The following is a 17,786-nucleotide window of genomic DNA, read 5'->3' as shown; positions in this document are numbered from 1 at the left end:
CTGCTGGACTAGAAAAATATTTTAGAGAGTTTTGTAGTCTAACATAGCTAGATGTAATTTTCTATTTTTAAGGAGGAAAAGCTGAAAAACGAATGAGTTGCAGTTACTCATTGAATATTTTAAAATATATTATTATTAGATATAAAAAGTACTCATCATAACACATTTTTCTAACTTAATCTAACACACATTTTTCCATTTCTTTATATAAATAAGAAATATCTTAATTAACTAATTAACACAATCGTCCTTAGTGCGGTTGTTATAAATATTAAATTAATATAGTATGTAATTTTTTTTTATTTTTATTTTCTTTGAATAAGAGATATGAATGACTGAATAACTACGATCTAATTATAAAAAGTAATAAATATGGGAGTGTCACAGTTTTCTCTTCATGCTACTTTGAACTTTTATAAATACACAACACCATTCTGCATATAATTTACATATTTATTCGAGGGTTAGAAATAACTATATATAACAAGGATTAAACTTATAATAAAAAAAAAGCTTCAACATTACATAATCAATAATGTTTGAATTGTGTTTTTTGATGAAAGATAGTAACATATTGTGTCAAATATCCAATTATTGTATTTTTCTTAATTGACCATTAATAGGTTATGTTAACCCGAGATATGTTTCTAAGAGAACAGGTGAATTTGAAATTATAACTAATTTCGGTAAATTAAAACGTTCAACACAAAACTATGCAATTAATCAAATTAATCAAGTAAATACAAATAGTATGGCAAGCAAATATAGAGAGAAAATAATCAAGCTTGTAAAGTAAAAATTTAAGGGTAAGAAATTATAAACTTTTGATTTTTACAAGGTTCGATAGAACAAAGCTACCTACGTCCTTAGTCTTCAAAGCTATGGATGTACCTTTGAATTCCACTATCGAGCCAAGTTAACGGGCTTAACTAACTTTTACAATCAAGAAATTTTTACCAAGGTGTTTCTGAACCTCTTACAATACTTTTCCACCGCCAATGACTATCAACCTCTTTCTCAAATTGTTGTAGTGCCAATCTCACTTTAATCGAGCTGTTTATAATACCGATGTCAACCTCATCTCAATCACAATTCAAAAATGTGTTTAGAATTACAAGTAAACTCACTCTAGAAGTATGATGATACAATGAAGAACTTAGAGTGATTAGCAAGCACAAATAAATACAAATTTGGGCTCAAAGTGTGTGAAAAGTATTTTATTAGATTTTAAACTTGAGAGCTCTTAAAATCACTTGAATATGTTTGGTATGTAGAATAAATACTCAGCCAACATTTTATTCTGAGTGAAAAATGAGCTTATATAGTGTAGGAACAAAAACTAGCCGTTTATAGCCATTAGCACAATTTTCAAAAAAGAATACTGGGAAAAACGGTCTACCGTTTTTGTGAAAAAAAGTCTACCATTTAAAAATGGAGACCGAAAATAGGGTAGTGGCAAAAAGCCACTTTTTTGACACTGAAATGTGTATAACTTTCTACTCGTTTATTCTATTTCAGACATTTCAGTTTTGTTCTCTTAGTTAAATGATATGTGATCTTAAAAATCAATTTAGAAATTTTAGATATCATTTTTGTGAAATAACTTGTCACACAAGTTAGTGAGCCAAAATTTGTACTTAGAACTTTTTTAAGTGTAGACTTGAAAATCATTGTACAAGACTAAGAAATATAAATAAACCTTCATGGAGTCTTGTCTTGAGTTCCTTGAGTCTTGAAATCCACTTCGGGTCACTTTCGAGAATTTTGGTAAAATTATTATTTTATCCTTGGAGTTAATTTTGTCTTAAAAAGATTACTTATCTTTAATTGTGCTACAAAATCAACAACTCATTAGTGACAAATAATAATCAAATATTTGTTAATCATTAAAACAAGGAGACTTAAGAGTTAGGGTAAACAATCTCCTCATTTTTTATGATATCAAATATTTAATTATTTTGAAAGAAATAAATTGAAACAATATATTAGATTAGCTCTCCCCTGATGTGTGCAAGGGTTTAAAAAAATAAAATTTTACCTTTTAGTTTTAACTTGCATGAATATGTTTGGTATGTAGAATAAATACTCAGCCAACATTTTATTCTGAGTGAAAAATGAGCTTATATAGTGTAGGAACAAAAACTAGCCGTTTATAGCCATTAGCACGATTTTCAAAAAAGAATACTGGGAAAAACGGTCTACCGTTTTTGTGAAAAAAAGTCTACCATTTAAAAATGGAGACCGAAAATAGGGTAGTGGCAAAAAGCCACTTTTTTGACACTGAAATGCGTATAACTTTCTACTCGTTTATTCTATTTCAGACATTTCAGTTTTGTTCTCTTAGTTAAATGATATGTGATCTTAAAAATCAATTTAGAAATTTTAGATATCATTTTTGTGAAATAACTTGTCACACAAGTTAGTGAGCCAAAATTTGTACTTAGAACTTTTTTAAGTGTAGACTTGAAAATCATTGTACAAGACTAAGAAATATAAATAAACCTTCATGGAGTCTTGTCTTGAGTTCCTTGAGTCTTGAAATCCACTTCGGGTCACTTTCGAGAATTTTGGTAAAATTATTATTTTATCCTTGGAGTTAATTTTGTCTTAAAAAGATTACTTATCTTTAATTGTGCTACAAAATCAACAACTCATTAGTGACAAATAATAATCAAATATTTGTTAATCATTAAAACAAGGAGACTTAAGAGTTAGGGTAAACAATCTCCTCATTTTTTATGATATCAAATATTTAATTATTTTGAAAGAAATAAATTGAAACAATATATTAGATTAGCTCTCCCCTGATGTGTGCAAGGGTTTAAAAAAATAAAATTTTACCTTTTAGTTTTAACTTGCATGATTTTGTAACCCCCCCCCCCCCCCTCCCTCTCAATAATATTCATATTCAAATAACATTATTACTCCAAAAATTGAGTTTTTGTCAAAATAAAAATAATCACTATATATAGAATTTCTCTCCCTTTTGATTCATAAAAAATGGTGGCAAGGGAATTCACAAAATAAATGCCAAAGAAAAAAAAAAGGATAGAAAGTCATAACACACCATACATTAAAAAAAACTATAGCCCATAGACATTCAAGTTCAACAACCATGCCATCCAAAAAATAAGGTCAAAAAACTAAAACAAAGCACATTAACACATAGAGAGTCAAAGACACTGAGCCTTGTAAGCACACTAAAAACATGAAAAATGATGCTAAAACATGATGCAAGTGACTAAGATGGTGGGGGTCCAAAGCAGTCCGTGTAAGCTTTCCATTATGCCATCTCATCTTGAACATTTACAAACCCATGCTCCATGTCACTCCTCATGGTGGTCATCTCATTGTGGAGGTTGGTGAATTGTGAGTTTAATTCACCTCTCAAGTTTTGAAATTGAGTGCCAACTGAAGTGTGGAGACGAGAAAATGCCTTTTCGATATTGAAATAAGGAACTTGAGGCATTAGAGGTGCTTGAGGTTGCACTTCTTCGTGCTAGAAAGCACTTGGACTTCATAGTGAGCTTGTGGATCTTGTTTGGAGTAAACCGATTCATCCTCCTCTTCATCATACTTGTAAGACATACCCTTAAATGTGTTTGCACCTAAAACGTCGAAATCCTTGAGTTATAGGACCACAGTTTCATCTTCAATAGGGATGCCTAGAAGAGGAAACAAATAGCTAAGGAGAGCACCATAGGGTAAGGCTTTTCTTTTTTTAGGCTTGTAGACATTATTGATGGTTTTAATGACGAGATAGCGTAAGTTAACAGTTTTGCTTTGAACAAAGATGTTAAAAAGGAGAATTTGGTCAAGTGCACTAACTTCATCTTGGTGTCCCTTTCGAGGAGCTAGGTTGTTACATATGAAAGAGTGTATGATTTTTCTTTGGAGAGTGAGATTGTGGCATTTTGATTTATCAAGAATATCTTCTCCTACACAAACTCTAGTTGAAAAAAAAGGTGTGGTTATAGTTGGCATCATTCCTAAGTCTAGGTCTAGGGTCAAGTAAGATACTTTCTTTTGGGGCATCTATCCCACCATCTGACTGGTTGAAAGAAAGGTTGAGCCTTCTACAAGGTGTTAACATTCGCAAGTGAAATCTTCGCTTTCTTCTCCACGTCGACTACCTCTGGGCGTGTGGTTTATTAGAAGAGTCGGGGATGACTGGAGATGATTCCCTTAGAAAAGTGGCCAATTGGGAAGATTTACCTGACCCGACTCGCCCTTCTCAAAAACAGCGAGCTAAGTTAGTGTCGACCCTCAATACTCTGTCCAAGACTTGTGCCCTAAGCATAAGGGGTGTGAGGCTAGTAACTCGGGAGGTAAAGTGTGCGATTTGAACCTTAGGCTTTCAAGTAGAGCTGGGTGGTCGCCCACACTTCTCTCTACAGACCTTACTATTTATACCCATGATAAATATAAATATTCATTGCCTCTTTATACGGAAGTAGATGGGAAAGTTCATAGATGGGATCATTAGTTGATGAGTGGGGAGCTACTTTATGCGAGCAGTCTCACCTTCAAATTATTGTACGCGTCGGGATTGGATCAATATGGCTCCAACCTTATGTCTAAAAAAGATAATACTTTAGTGCTCCCAATTGAGAGAGCGCATATAGATTTAGGACAAGGTCTTTCTTTTATTGCTTTACTTGACTTTCCTGACTTGACTTGGATATATGCTTGTGATTGCACTTTATCTTTATGTTGTTCCCCATAACTATGTCTTGTAATACATTTATTGTTTAACAATTTTTGGATGATTGATGTGTATATTTCCCTTTGATTTTTCAGGTACTATGGATGCTTTGGCGACTTCTGTCAAGAAGGCTGCGAAGAGGCAAAAAGTAAGTAAAAAATCCTTAACTCCTCCTCAGGTCAAGGAGACCCCCTTGACAGTGGTCGCCCCAGCCCAAGGAGCCTCGCCAAGTGTTACTATTGCATCGTTACATGGGGCTCCCACATATGCGGGTCCTTCGACTACGGTCGTCTTTCCTTCAGTCTTGGCCCCGTCCAACACGCCGCTTCTAATAGTTGTAGTGGCATTACCTGTGAGGTCGCTGGTTCCACCAGTGGCGCTACCATTTGGAAAACCTCAACGCCTGGTCATGGGACCGCCATCATGTCCTGCCCTCGAGCTGAATTTCTTCCAACAGTTCTCGGGGACTTACACTCCATGGAGAGGCTTCTGACGCCCATATTTCCTGGAGTAGGCAGGTTTTGAAAAACATCGGCACATGGCTTTTATCTTTGTACACTTTGACCAAGGGGGCCTTTGACAACGATCAAGTTCCGGTCAGCGATCTGGTGCAGCAACGTTTTGACTCTCTGGCTATAATAATTACACCTTTACCACTTCAACTTATGCATATGTATGTGTATATATATATCTTTTATACTTATGATGTGGTTGACTATCCTGTTTTGTCTTTGTAGTTTCTTTTGGACGACCTCAGCCTTTACTAAAGGTCCACTGCCTCTCATAACACCTACGCGAATAGGTGTGTGGACTTTGAGAGGCGTAACGCAGAGGCCGCTTTGACAATCAAGAAGCTTCAGGAGAAACTCGCTTCTTTTGAGAAAAAGTTAGAGGATGCCTATGCCAAACAGAAGGCTAATGAGAAAGAAGTCAAAGCCAAGACTGAGGAACTTAGTACATTGAATGTTGAATTTGGTTAGTTGAATACCAAATACATTAAATTGGAGGCTGAATCAAAGGTCATGGTGGAGAGCCACACCGCGACCATAAAAAGTTGGAGTCAGAGAACGCATAGACCGTTAAGCAGATGCAAGCAGGTCATAAGGCAGAGGTCGCTCGTATTGAGAAGACTGCCAACGGGAGCATTTTTGGAATATCTTACTTGTGTTGGTGCCAAAAATAAGACATGGATTTTAGCTTCATAGGTGATCTCTTGGGTGATTTCGAGGAGCATTATCGCAAAACCCATGCGGCCGCGACTACTACTGAAGTCACCACTGTAGCGAAAGCTGGGGAGAATGGAGAAGAGGCCACTTCTGGACAAGCCCCAGAGTCTTGAGGATTGGACTTACATAAGGGTGTTGGCATGTTGGCAGTGCTCTCTAATTTTGAAGAGCACTGCCATTCCCTTGTGGTGGCCTTCCATGATTGACTTTAGGTTGTTTAGTCTTCTTCATTTGGTTTTGTAGTTTTTCATGCGAGAGCTGCCTTGTGGCAGTGCTCTCTATGGACCAATTTTATGCACTTTGTTACTTGTGTGAGAACATATTAGTATTTATGTCTCCTTTTGCCATATACATTTATTTTAGTTATGTATTGACATTTGGGCCCACATGAGTGGGTTTACTTCATTATGCACTTGGTGTGGAGTGGTCGCTAGTTAAAACTAACAACTTTGGAATTTTTTAAGAATATATAACTTAGCTCATTCCATATCATGGACCGTGGCAGTGTCCTCCAACAACCCTCGCTTAGCGACATTACTCAATTTCGAGTAAAATGTATCAGCCTATCTTGTGAGCTAATTTTAGACCTGATAACTTCAGAATTGAGCTATGGCTGTGCGGCACACTTTGATTCATCTTAAAATTATCTTTCTAATTCAAGTTAAATCAGGTCATTTGGATAAAAATTGAGAGAGTTATTCCTACTTCAGTGAAGGCAGTTTATGTTGTCTTGTACCAGTTACGAGCACTGACATGGCCAAATAGTAGTGGTTGGCCATGCATGCTCTCGGACCCCTTAGGGCGTGTTTTGACTTGTTTTTTTTATGATGAGTCATATTTTGGGAGTCTCAGGACCCAAAAAACCTCAATTTGATGTCTGAAACCCTAATGGGAGACCATTGTCGCCAGTTGAAGTCGGACAATGGCAGCGGTCGGCCATGGCTTGTGGGAAGCCATGGGTGGTGTTTCTTACTTGTATTTGATACATGGATGCTGAAAATATAATTTGACCGATAAATCCATTTTCCTTGTGTAGTAGCCGACCACTGCCATGTTGGGAATTATTTTACCAGGATCTTAGATCTACTCACAAGTATGTTTATTAACATCCTAAATATGAACTTTCTAAAACGATAAAATAAACACATATAAAGTTAAGAAAACCTTACATTGATGCAGCGGAATAAATGTCTCCTTCCACTCAGATCTCTAACCCTTGATTCCTTTCTGTAGCAGAGTATAATCAAGATCTGAGCCCGAATCTCCTTCTTCTTCAAGCTTTGATCCTTCACAGTCTTCCAATCTATGATTGAGTTACTGCTTGCTGTGTGTGGGCACTTACTCTTTCACTAGGGTCACAAAAAAGATGAAGGAAAAGAGGGAGAGAGGTTTCGGCCAAGGTAGAGAGTGAGGGAAGGCTCAGTTTTTCTGAAGAGAGAAATTTCTGTCAGAAAGCTAATGAAAGCATGTGTTGTGAATGAGCCATCACTTTCTATTTATAGGCAACTTACTAGGTTTAAGTTTAGAATTATTTGGCATTAAAATAATGAAAATAATAATTTGAAAAAGCCTTATAAGTGGTCGGCCATAGGTGTTGTAATGGGCCCCACTTAATTTTGCAATTTTATCAAATTTTATCTCTATTTTCTCAAAAATGCCAATTTTCCAATTCTAACCTTTTAAATGCCAAAACTAATTATTTAATAATTAAAATACATTATTAAATAATATTGTCATTTAATTTAATTATTAATTAGACATATAAAGTCTATTAATAAATAAATAAACCTAGAAAACTCTTTTCCTTACAATTTCACCCCTGCTTAGTGAAAATTCATAAAATCAGACATAGTCTAACTTTAGAATTATAATTGATCAATCACGAATCAATTAATGAGTCTTACAAGCAGAATGTTCTCAACTAGAATGGGGACCATGGATCTATATGCTGAGCTTCCAATAAGTGAACCAAATTTACCAAGTAAATTCCTACTTATTAATTCTTCGTTGAATCCACTCTTAGAACTTAGAATTGCACTCTCAGACTTATATAGAGCATATTGTATGTTTCACGATACCAATATACTATCTCATTTAACCATTGTTATAATCTTATTGTGATTTAAAGATCCTCTATATAGATGATTTACATCGAGATGGGATTTCTTTACCGTTCTCACCCCTCAATGTATTTTGCCCCTTAAAACACTTAGCTACCTGTAAATGGTGTTTAGTGATCTAATAATTAGTCAGTTAAACAAGAGCTCATCCATTTACTTCTATTTGCTAAGCTCGAAGGGAATTATCACTTAACTTCTATACACCAGTAGAAGCTATAGATTCCATATTTATGTTCAGCACTCCCACTCAATCATACTATCATGTTCCCAAAATATACGTATCACCCTGACCCAAAAGTAGGCTTAACTAATAAATCAAAGAACATGAATAGCACTCCTGAGTTGAGCCTAAGCATATCAGGATTTAGATTCTTTTCAATCTTAAGATCAACTACTGATATTGACTTGGAAAGATATGTATAACGGTAAGTTTGTAATATCTTAACTTAGTTGCAATATCGGTCCAGTCCAATGTATACTCCATACATTCGAAACTAGTATACTTTACTAATGTCCTGGAAAGAACATAACACTTACTCCAAGTGTAAGTACACATCATCGCTGATTATCACATTAGTGTAAATCCAATAACACTGATGAAACAGGGACCAAAACTTTTGATTCATATGATCACAATCACATTCCACTGTGTTGACGATACTGTAATTGTGAATAAACATATGATCTGGATTTAACTGATTTTGTGTGTATGAATGTAATAAACATATTAAACCTATTAAACCATTAGCATGTAAAATTCATGCAAACATCAATTACTTCAAATTTCTTATATTGATAACTAATCAGATTGTAAAGAGTTTTATTTAGGGCATAAAACCTAACATGCCACTCGTGCTATCCAATTTTAGGGAGCACTGCTGTTTCCTTATGGCAGTGGTCGGATATGGACCTTGTAAAGCCTTGGGTGACTTTATTCATTTGTATTTGATACATATCTATTAGAAATGCAACTTGGCCAACTTCTTGTGTAGGGGCCGACTACTGCCACTCCATTGTGGCAGTGCTTCCCAAAATTGGGGAGCACTGCCATTTCCTTATGGCAGTGGTCGGCCAAGTTGTTTCTTTACCACTTGGTGACTTCTTTCACTTGGTTTTGACATATTATTGATGAAAATACATTGTTGGCAAAGAATCTCACTACCCTTCTTCTTGGCCGACCACTGCTATCTCCTTATGGTAGTGCTCATCAAAATTGGGGAGCACTGCCTCCTTATGATAGTGGTCGGCTATGGTAATTCCTAGGTGGGAAATGATTTTTCTCATTTGTTTTTTACTCCTTGGTGTTGAGGGAATCTATTTGAACAGTTTTCCCTCCATGGTTTGCAAGGAGAGACCACTACCATCTCCTTGTGGTAGTGGTCATCAAAATTGGAGAGCACTGCCATTTTCTTATTGCAGTAGGCGCATATGCCTTTTTTCTCGAGGATTTGATGTCATATTGACTTTATGCACACCCAAGTCATTGTCATGCCTAAATAAGTCAAGTCCTTGTTGGTTTCCTTGGCGGATTGAGATTTCTAAGGCGAAAACGCTCATGCGGACCCCTAAACCCTAGTTTGAGCACACTTGGGTGTGTGAGTCCCAACGCCAAATGATTGGTTGGTGTTTTCGAGTCCTCTAGAAGTGTCATGGGACCCTCAAGAAGGATGTCTTGATTTATCTGACATTTATGAGCCTTGGTCAAAGTCACAAGGTTGATTTTTTTTTTCGAAAATCGAGTATAACAGGATTAGATCGTTTTCTAATTAGATTTTGAAATTTTTTCAAAAAACCGATTTAATCCTACTACTCACATTCAATCCAATCTAATGGTAGCTTGATGTTCATTTTTTTGTAATTGGATTGAATTTATTTGGTTCAGTGTAATTGGATTGGTTCGGTGTAATTAGATCATAAATCGGATCACAATCGTTATTGAAGGTTAGTAAGAGAAAGTTTTAAAGTTAGGATAAAAATATTTGATTACAATTAGAAAGAGTGTATTATTATACTTTATTTTAAAAAATACAATATCTAAATTATAATTTAACTAAATATAAAGAACGATCAATAATTTTGAAAACACAGAACTAAAATTTATATTTACTCTTTTACATAACCAGGCGAAGCACATTACTAGTATATATATATATATATATATATATATTATAAATTTGTAAATTGTGTTACAAATAAAAATTAGAATAATTACATAGGGCACAATTTTTTGTAAAAAAAATTATATTTTTACGTTTAAAATTTTTTTTTATATATATTTTTACTGTTTACATAGAAATAACACGAAAATTACATACAAGTAATATGAAAATAACATCAAAATAACAGCAAAAAATAATATACAGATAACAAAAAATCAACGACAAATTAATGAATGTATAACACAAAAAGACCGTATTTTCTATAAATATAATAAAAAAAATATTTAAAATTTCGTAAAATCGTATTTTTGTATTTATTTTTTATTTTTGTCTATTTATGAAATAATCCCTAAAAAATTTCTCTCTACGTTTCTTTTTAATCTCACCACATATATATTTTATTTTTTATTTTTTTTTGCAGTAATCTCACCACATATTAAAGTTACATCATTAATAAATACAAAAATAAGTTAAAACGCCATTCTTTTCTTCTTTCAAAACGTCCATAATCTGACTAGCTACTACATATTTTGGAATCTAAGTAGTAATTACTATGAAACTGATTCACAATAATTTCGAGTTTCTCTATCAAATATTTTTGCTTTTAATTTGGTTTTAAATGGTGCAACTTCAAAATAGAAGGTTACAATTAACAATTAACCTCTCATCAATGGTGTGTTTCTAATAAAACGTTTTTGACTTAAAACTTAACATAACATATATATATATACACGCAAAAGCATGTGTAAGTTGTATTTATGGTCTTGTAATAATAATTATATAAGTTTTTAAGCGTTTATTTGATACACCATGTTAGATTATATTTTATTAATAAATTTTGTTAAATATATATGTATCATATTTTTATTTAATATTAAGTTAAATATTTACTTTAAGTGAAATTTATATATTTATCAGGACATACAAATCAATGCTAAATATTTAATTCATTATATAAAAATATAATATATTATACATCAGTTCAATATAATACTATATAATATAGTACCACTTTAATAAATGAGAACATAAAATCTTTAAAAAATATATGTATTATATCACGTACAACTAAATTTTATAATAAAAACAAATTTTGATAATTATCTTAGAAAAAAAAAATTAAGGCGATGAACTACTTAAGCAACTTATCTATAAATATATATATATATATAATTATATATATTTATATAGAGTAGATATATATAAATACACGTATCCTCATCAATGATTTTTTTTTCCATGCTTTTAAGATCGATGGATAAAAAGTTTTATTGTTTGGAAGAAATTCATCTTCCTTCCTGTTTTGGTGTTTTTTATTTTTCATATATAGTGGAATACAAACAAAATATATGATAATATATATTTAAATGAATTTGATGACTTATTTAATAATCTATTTTACATACTTTACAAAACAATATTTAGAATGATGACTGTAAGATCTATATTTATTTTGAAGACAAATTCAACATTATATAAAGATTTGAAGTCTTGAAGAATATAAAGCACTCTAATATAAATTTATATATATAAAAATTAAATTAAATTAATTTTTAAAGTTTACTTTATATTTTTTAGACAATGTATATTTATTTATTGTTTATTTTAATAAGATTTACATATGTTTTTGTTTATTTTATTAAGTAAACTTATTTTATTTTATATATGTATCTATTTTAGAATGCAATAAGGAGCATAACTAAAAAAGAAGTATAAATTAAAAGTATATATTTTAAGAAAAAATAAAATAAAATAGAGTGTATGTATGCCAAAGAAAGTAGTGTATTTATTTATATATATATATATATATATATATTCTATATATTCTCTTGGGTGCAAATAAATCACCCAGTTTTTTTTTTTTTTTTTTGGTAAGGAAATCTCCCAAAAAGTTTTTTTGCTGAAGAAATCCCCCAAAATTTAATAATACGAAAAAAAAACAAAACAAAAAAAAAAAAACAGTTAAAGCCGTTAGGACTTGAGCTGTCTAATTTCCCGGGAAACAAACACAAAGATGTTGGTCCAAGAAAGACGAACCAAAATAGTAAATGAATGCATTAAACCTCAACCAAAAACTGCTCCTTTTGTTTAAGTAAATGCTAGCCAATTATAAATCCGATAAAATGAATGGAAGTAATTACAGACAACATATTAAAATAAAAATTAAAAAATAAAAAATCCTTTTTTTGGAAGTAATTATTTCTATTCTTAGTCTTTCATTTCTACCTCTCCTTAAACCCCTATTCTTTCTCATTCTCTCTCTCTTTCTTCATTAGATTCCTAGAGAATTAGCTTGGGAAACTTAACAGGGAATGTGCACTTTCATTCTTATCATCTAATAAGATTTGAGTAAGTTCTTGTGTGTCTTTTTTTTTGTTTTTAATGCAGACATGTTTGTATGTTTCATTATATAAATTTTTCATGTTCTTCAAATGATGTTTTGGAATGGCATTTTGATATATAACAATATATAATTTTTCTATAAAAAGTAATGAAATTACATTATATTAAGATTACTTTATTATTTTATAATGTGAAGTAGTTTGAAACTAATATGATTATCATGAAATCTCTTGGCTAAAATGATTATTTCTTTTCCCTTTTAAATCTCTGTGACAGGTTAAAGAAGAAAAATGATAAGGTCTTTGATTTTTGTTTCCCTGTTCATACACTCAACTTTAGCACAGAAGCCATCTCAGTCGTCTCCGACGAAATGGCAAACTTTAAACGGTAATAACAGCAAAGCAAATAGCAACAACTTTTACAATCATAAACAACTTGTGCAAATTCTGTAACAAAATGCTCAATTATAAAGTTCATTACATTGATTTGATTTCTTGAGTAAAAAAACTTCTTTTCTTCTCATTTTTATGGCAGGTGAGCAGCCACTTGTTATAGCCCGAGGCGGGTTTTCAGGGCTGTTCCCAGAATCGAGCAGTTTCGCAAATCAAATCGCGGTCTCTACAAGTTTGTCCGACATGGCTGTTTCTTGCAACCTGCAACTCACAAAAGATGGCATTGGATTATGCCTTCCCGATATACGAATTGACAATTCAACTACTATTTCATCAATCTATCCAAAAGGACAAAGTACCTACAAGGTTAATGGTCAAAGTGTTCGTGGGTGGTTCACAGTGGATTATACATCTGATCAACTTTTGAGCAATGTTACATGTAAGTTTTACTAAACAAGTTTCAATAAACAGACAAGCTCTTATAAGGTTTAGTAATAACCAGTTTTGATTTTGATTTACAGTGATGCAGAATGTATACTCTCGATCGAATTTGTTCGATGGTCAATTACCAATCTCTACTGTTGAAGATGTCACAGGAATTAAGCCACCAAAGTTTTGGTTGCATGTCCAGGTTGATTGATCTTTCTCAGATACATTTTTCTTCTACAATCTGCAATGAGCAAAAACTGTTAATAATGAATGAATACCTGTATATAAACATAATATAATTTTGGTGTGCTTGGTCTTTTTCTTCAATGGCAGTACGAAAGATTCTACATCGAGCGTAAACTTAGCCCGGCAGCATACATCGACACAGCATCAAAACATATGAGTATAAACTACATTTCATCTCCTGAGATAGGTTTCTTGAAACTCATGAATAGTAAAGTAAATAAAAAGAAAACAAAGCTGGTATTTCAGTTCCTGGGCCTTGAAGATGTTGAACCAACAATCAATCACAAGTACAAATCAATCCTGCAGAGTCTTGATTCTTTGGTCAAGCCCTATGTATCTGGAATTCTTGTCCCAAAAGAATACATATGGCCTACAAACAATGATGGATATTTGGACGAACCAACTACTCTTGTGGACGATGCCCACAAACTAGGATTAGAAGTTTATGCTTATGGTTTCGCAAACGATGTTCCCATGAGTTATGACTATAATTATGATCCAACAGCTGAGTACACCCAGTTTGTAGATAACTCTAAGTTCTCTGTTGATGGGGTGCTTACAGATTTCCCTCCTACAGCATCAGAAGCCATAGGTGAGATTATCAGAGCTTCTTATTTCATGTAATGATCCAAAAACCTTTCATTGGGGGCTCTGAATGAACTAACCTTGCCAATGCTTGTTTCAAATGCAGCCTGTTTTGCACACAAGAAGAATGAAAGCAAACCTAAAAATGGTATTACTGTCATGACTCATACTAGTTTCCTAATCCCAATGCAAAGTACTGATAATAGTTTCTTGTAACTTCTGCAGGAGCCTCTTTGATCATTAGTAACAATGGAGCCAGTGGGATATATCCTGGCAGCAGTGACCTTGCTTATCAGAGAGCAGTAGAAGACGGGGCTGACATAATAGATTGCTCGGTCCAATTGTCACAAGACGGAGTAGCATTCTGCTTACCAAGTGCAGATCTAGCCGGAGATACTACTGCCATGTTGCCTTTCATTGATAGAAAAACTGTCATCCCTGAAATTCAACCGGAAGAAGGAGTGTTTTCATTCGATCTTACATGGAATGAGATTCAAACATTGCAATGTAAGTTCATTTTGATAACTGTCCTTGCAGAGAAATGTTAACTCCTGCTGGTTTGATATAGTAATTAGCTCCTAACTTATGAACTTTCCCCCTTTTTCAGCTCAACTGGTGAGTCCTTTTGGTAACAGCAGCATTATAAGAAACCCTGCTAACAAGAACAAGGGAAGCTTCGTGTCCCTCTCCGAATTTCTAGAATTTGCAAAGGCAAAGGCAGTTTCTGGGATCCTGATCAATATTGAGGTGAACTCTCATCTCAAACAACACATTGATTGCCATCTTTCTATACTTCTACATAAGATGATCTAATGAACTTACTTTATATTTCGTGTCAAACCCCCTAATTCGCAGAATGCTGCCTATATAGCATCAAATAAAAACCTTGACATTGTAGCTAAAGTAGCTACAGCATTAACCAATGCCACTTTTGACAAGCAATCAACTCAGCAAGTTCTGATCCAATCAGATGACACTTCTGTTCTATCCAAATTCAAAGGAATCCCAGCTTACAAAAGGGTGTTGAAAATCAAGGAGAAGATAGGGGATGCACCTAAAGCTTCTGTAGACGAAATAAAGAAGTATGCAGAGGCAGTGACCATTCCCAGAAGTTCCATAGTCAAAGTCAATGATTTCTTTACAGTGGGGTTCACAAATGTTGTTAAGGAAATGAAGGCAGCAAATCTCTCCGTCTATGTCTATCAGTTCAGGAACGAGTACGTCTCTCTGGCTTTCGATTACTTCAGTGACCCAATAGTGGAGATTGCCACTTATGTTCAATCTGTTCAAGCTGATGGACTCATCACTGATTTTCCAGGAACTGCAAGTAAATACATGAGTAAGTTCTCTATTCTCAGCCTCTTCACAAACACTAAGAACACACTTATTAATCACAACACAACAAAACCTTTAGCAAAAGTACAAAATTGGTTGAAAATGAAGTAAGCAATATCTAACAACTCTTAACACATCCTATTCCTACCCTCTAAACTTGGTCCTACTATGTGTTAACAAAGATTAAGTAAGCATAACCCATCTTTCACAAAAAACCAAATTAGTAGTGAATGGAGTAAACAATATTAATAGATATATAATACTTGCCATACTAGTCTCCATTCTATACTATAAATCTAAATTTTACTATCTTACAAGTTTAATGTGCTATCTTTGGGGGATTTGCAGGGTGCCCATGTACAGATACTGATCCAAAAGCCAACATACCATATGCCATATTGCCAGCAGAAGCAGGCTCTCTCCTGAGCTTAATCCCACCTGAGATTCAACCACCAGCACAAGCTCCAGCTCAACCTCTGGAAGTCAAAGATGTTGTTGACCCGCCTCTTCCTCCTCTGGGTAAAGTCAACGAACCAAAAGATGTGGAAAATCTACCTCAGAGAGGTGGGTCCAGAAGTGGTTTGGCAAGTGCTGCAAATGTTGGCCTTTCTCTAGTGGCAGCAATACTACCCAGTTTGCTGCTCACATTCTGTTCTTAAAAGATTAAACAAGAACAATTGGCTCAGTCAGTGTGGCTTCTTCTACTTCTTTTCTCATTTCTTTTTCTTCATTTGTTCTGTTACTTATAAATTTGTGCCATTAGTAAACACTTTGATTTAGCTTTTATACTATGACAGTCTTATTTAACCAGTAAATTTTATTATAAACTTTTGGTTCTTTTACCTCTTTCGTCTGCTAAATTGGATTAACACAAAAATAATGATCAATCAATGAAGCAATAATTTTTCATAATTTTCTGTTTTCTTTAATATAACACTCAGATTATAACTTTTATATATACACACAAAAATGAAAAAGTGAAGTTTTTGGGAAAAGGGTTGTTGGAGGCTCAGATTCGCCTTTTCTCAGACAAGGAAAGAGAGAGAAGAAACAGCTACCAGTGGCTGGGAATGACGACGGAGCGCCACCTGGAAAAGGACTGACCCATCCATTTTCCGGAGGAGAAGCCGAGTCGACCCCCGCCAAGCAACGTGATCTTTTCTCTCAGTCTGATTTTTACAACATGCAAGAGCATCATCATCACTGCCTCGTTAGGGTTTAGGATTCAGGGCCTAGAGAAATATATATATATATACACACATACATACACAATAAGAGAGAGAGAGAGAGAGAGAGAGAGAGAGAGAGTTTTCTGTAGGAAAATACTCTGCAATCAGCACCATTATGTTTTTATTTTATTTTATTTTGTTGTTGTTGTTGAGTTGAGAGAAGAGGAAATCATTGGTTCTACAAACATTCAGAGAGAACCAAAGAAATGGGCAACCATTTTTCATGAAAACGATCCAACCCATTATCAGTTGGCTCTGTGCTGAGAGCAAAACCTCATTCTTTAACTGTGAGCTCTCTCTGTGAATCAATGGCGGTCTCCAGTACCTTTATTTATAGTAGCGCCTGCCTGAGTCTTCGTATTTCACTTCCTTCTTTGCCCTTAGTAATACTTTTAATGTGGTAGTATGATGGGAGGGTAGTATAGAGATTCTAAACATATGGTAATTAATTTAGTAAATATTATTTTGGGGTAAGTTGAAAAATGCCTCTTTTATTAATCAATTAATCAAATTTACCTCTAATTTTATATTTATTTGAAACATACCTCTTTTTATATATATTGTACCCAAAATACCCTGACATAAGAGGGTGACATGGAGAGTATTTTGAAGTGACAGGGACAAAATTGGTACAATGTTTAAAAAAAGAGGTAAAAATGGTAGACTTTAAAAAAGAGGATAAAAATAAAAGAGGATAATATAAAAAGGATATAGAGTGTAATTTCCTCTTTGGTATTTTGTAAAACTTATTTAATGGACCTTATGATTTGTTATCTCTAATGGAGATGTAAATGTAAAAGGGATTATATATATACAAAAATAATGAAAAAAAATTACAAAAATATAGTTTCATGAAATTTTAAATATTTTTATAATTATTTTTATTTTATTTACAAAAAATATGATATTTTTATGTTGTACCCGTGTTAATTTGTTGTTGATTTTTTATTATATGTATGTTATTTTTTGTTGTTGTTTTGATGTTATTTTTATGTTAATTTTATGTAGTTTTTCTTG

The 17,786-nt window shown here is 33.5% G+C and overlaps 1 protein-coding gene and 1 long non-coding RNA gene across 2 annotated transcripts; one reads left to right on the top strand and one right to left on the bottom strand.

The window, feature by feature from the left end:
• Positions 1–12,182: 12,182 nt before the first annotated feature.
• LOC133038754 (uncharacterized) lies at positions 12,183–16,065 on the bottom strand. The gene is made up of 2 exons (XR_009688268.1): positions 15,928–16,065; positions 12,183–15,526 (listed from the first exon to the last, which is right to left on the bottom strand). It is a non-coding gene; the product is annotated as an uncharacterized LOC133038754 (long non-coding RNA).
• Positions 12,836–16,380, top strand: LOC115725029 (glycerophosphodiester phosphodiesterase GDPDL7). The gene is made up of 9 exons (XM_030654430.2): positions 12,836–12,940; positions 13,088–13,384; positions 13,467–13,576; positions 13,708–14,212; positions 14,312–14,353; positions 14,431–14,712; positions 14,813–14,952; positions 15,061–15,544; positions 15,889–16,380. Exons 1-9 carry the CDS (start codon positions 12,844–12,846, stop codon positions 16,197–16,199), a joined length of 2,268 nt encoding a protein of 755 aa, XP_030510290.1. The 5' UTR covers positions 12,836–12,843; the 3' UTR covers positions 16,200–16,380.
• Positions 16,381–17,786: the final 1,406 nt, after the last annotated feature.

The sequence above is a fragment of the Cannabis sativa genome, chromosome 6, assembly GCF_029168945.1.
Source record: "Cannabis sativa cultivar Pink pepper isolate KNU-18-1 chromosome 6, ASM2916894v1, whole genome shotgun sequence".
Lineage (NCBI taxonomy): Eukaryota > Viridiplantae > Streptophyta > Magnoliopsida > Rosales > Cannabaceae > Cannabis > Cannabis sativa.
This window is presented reverse-complemented; position numbering and strand designations above follow the sequence as displayed.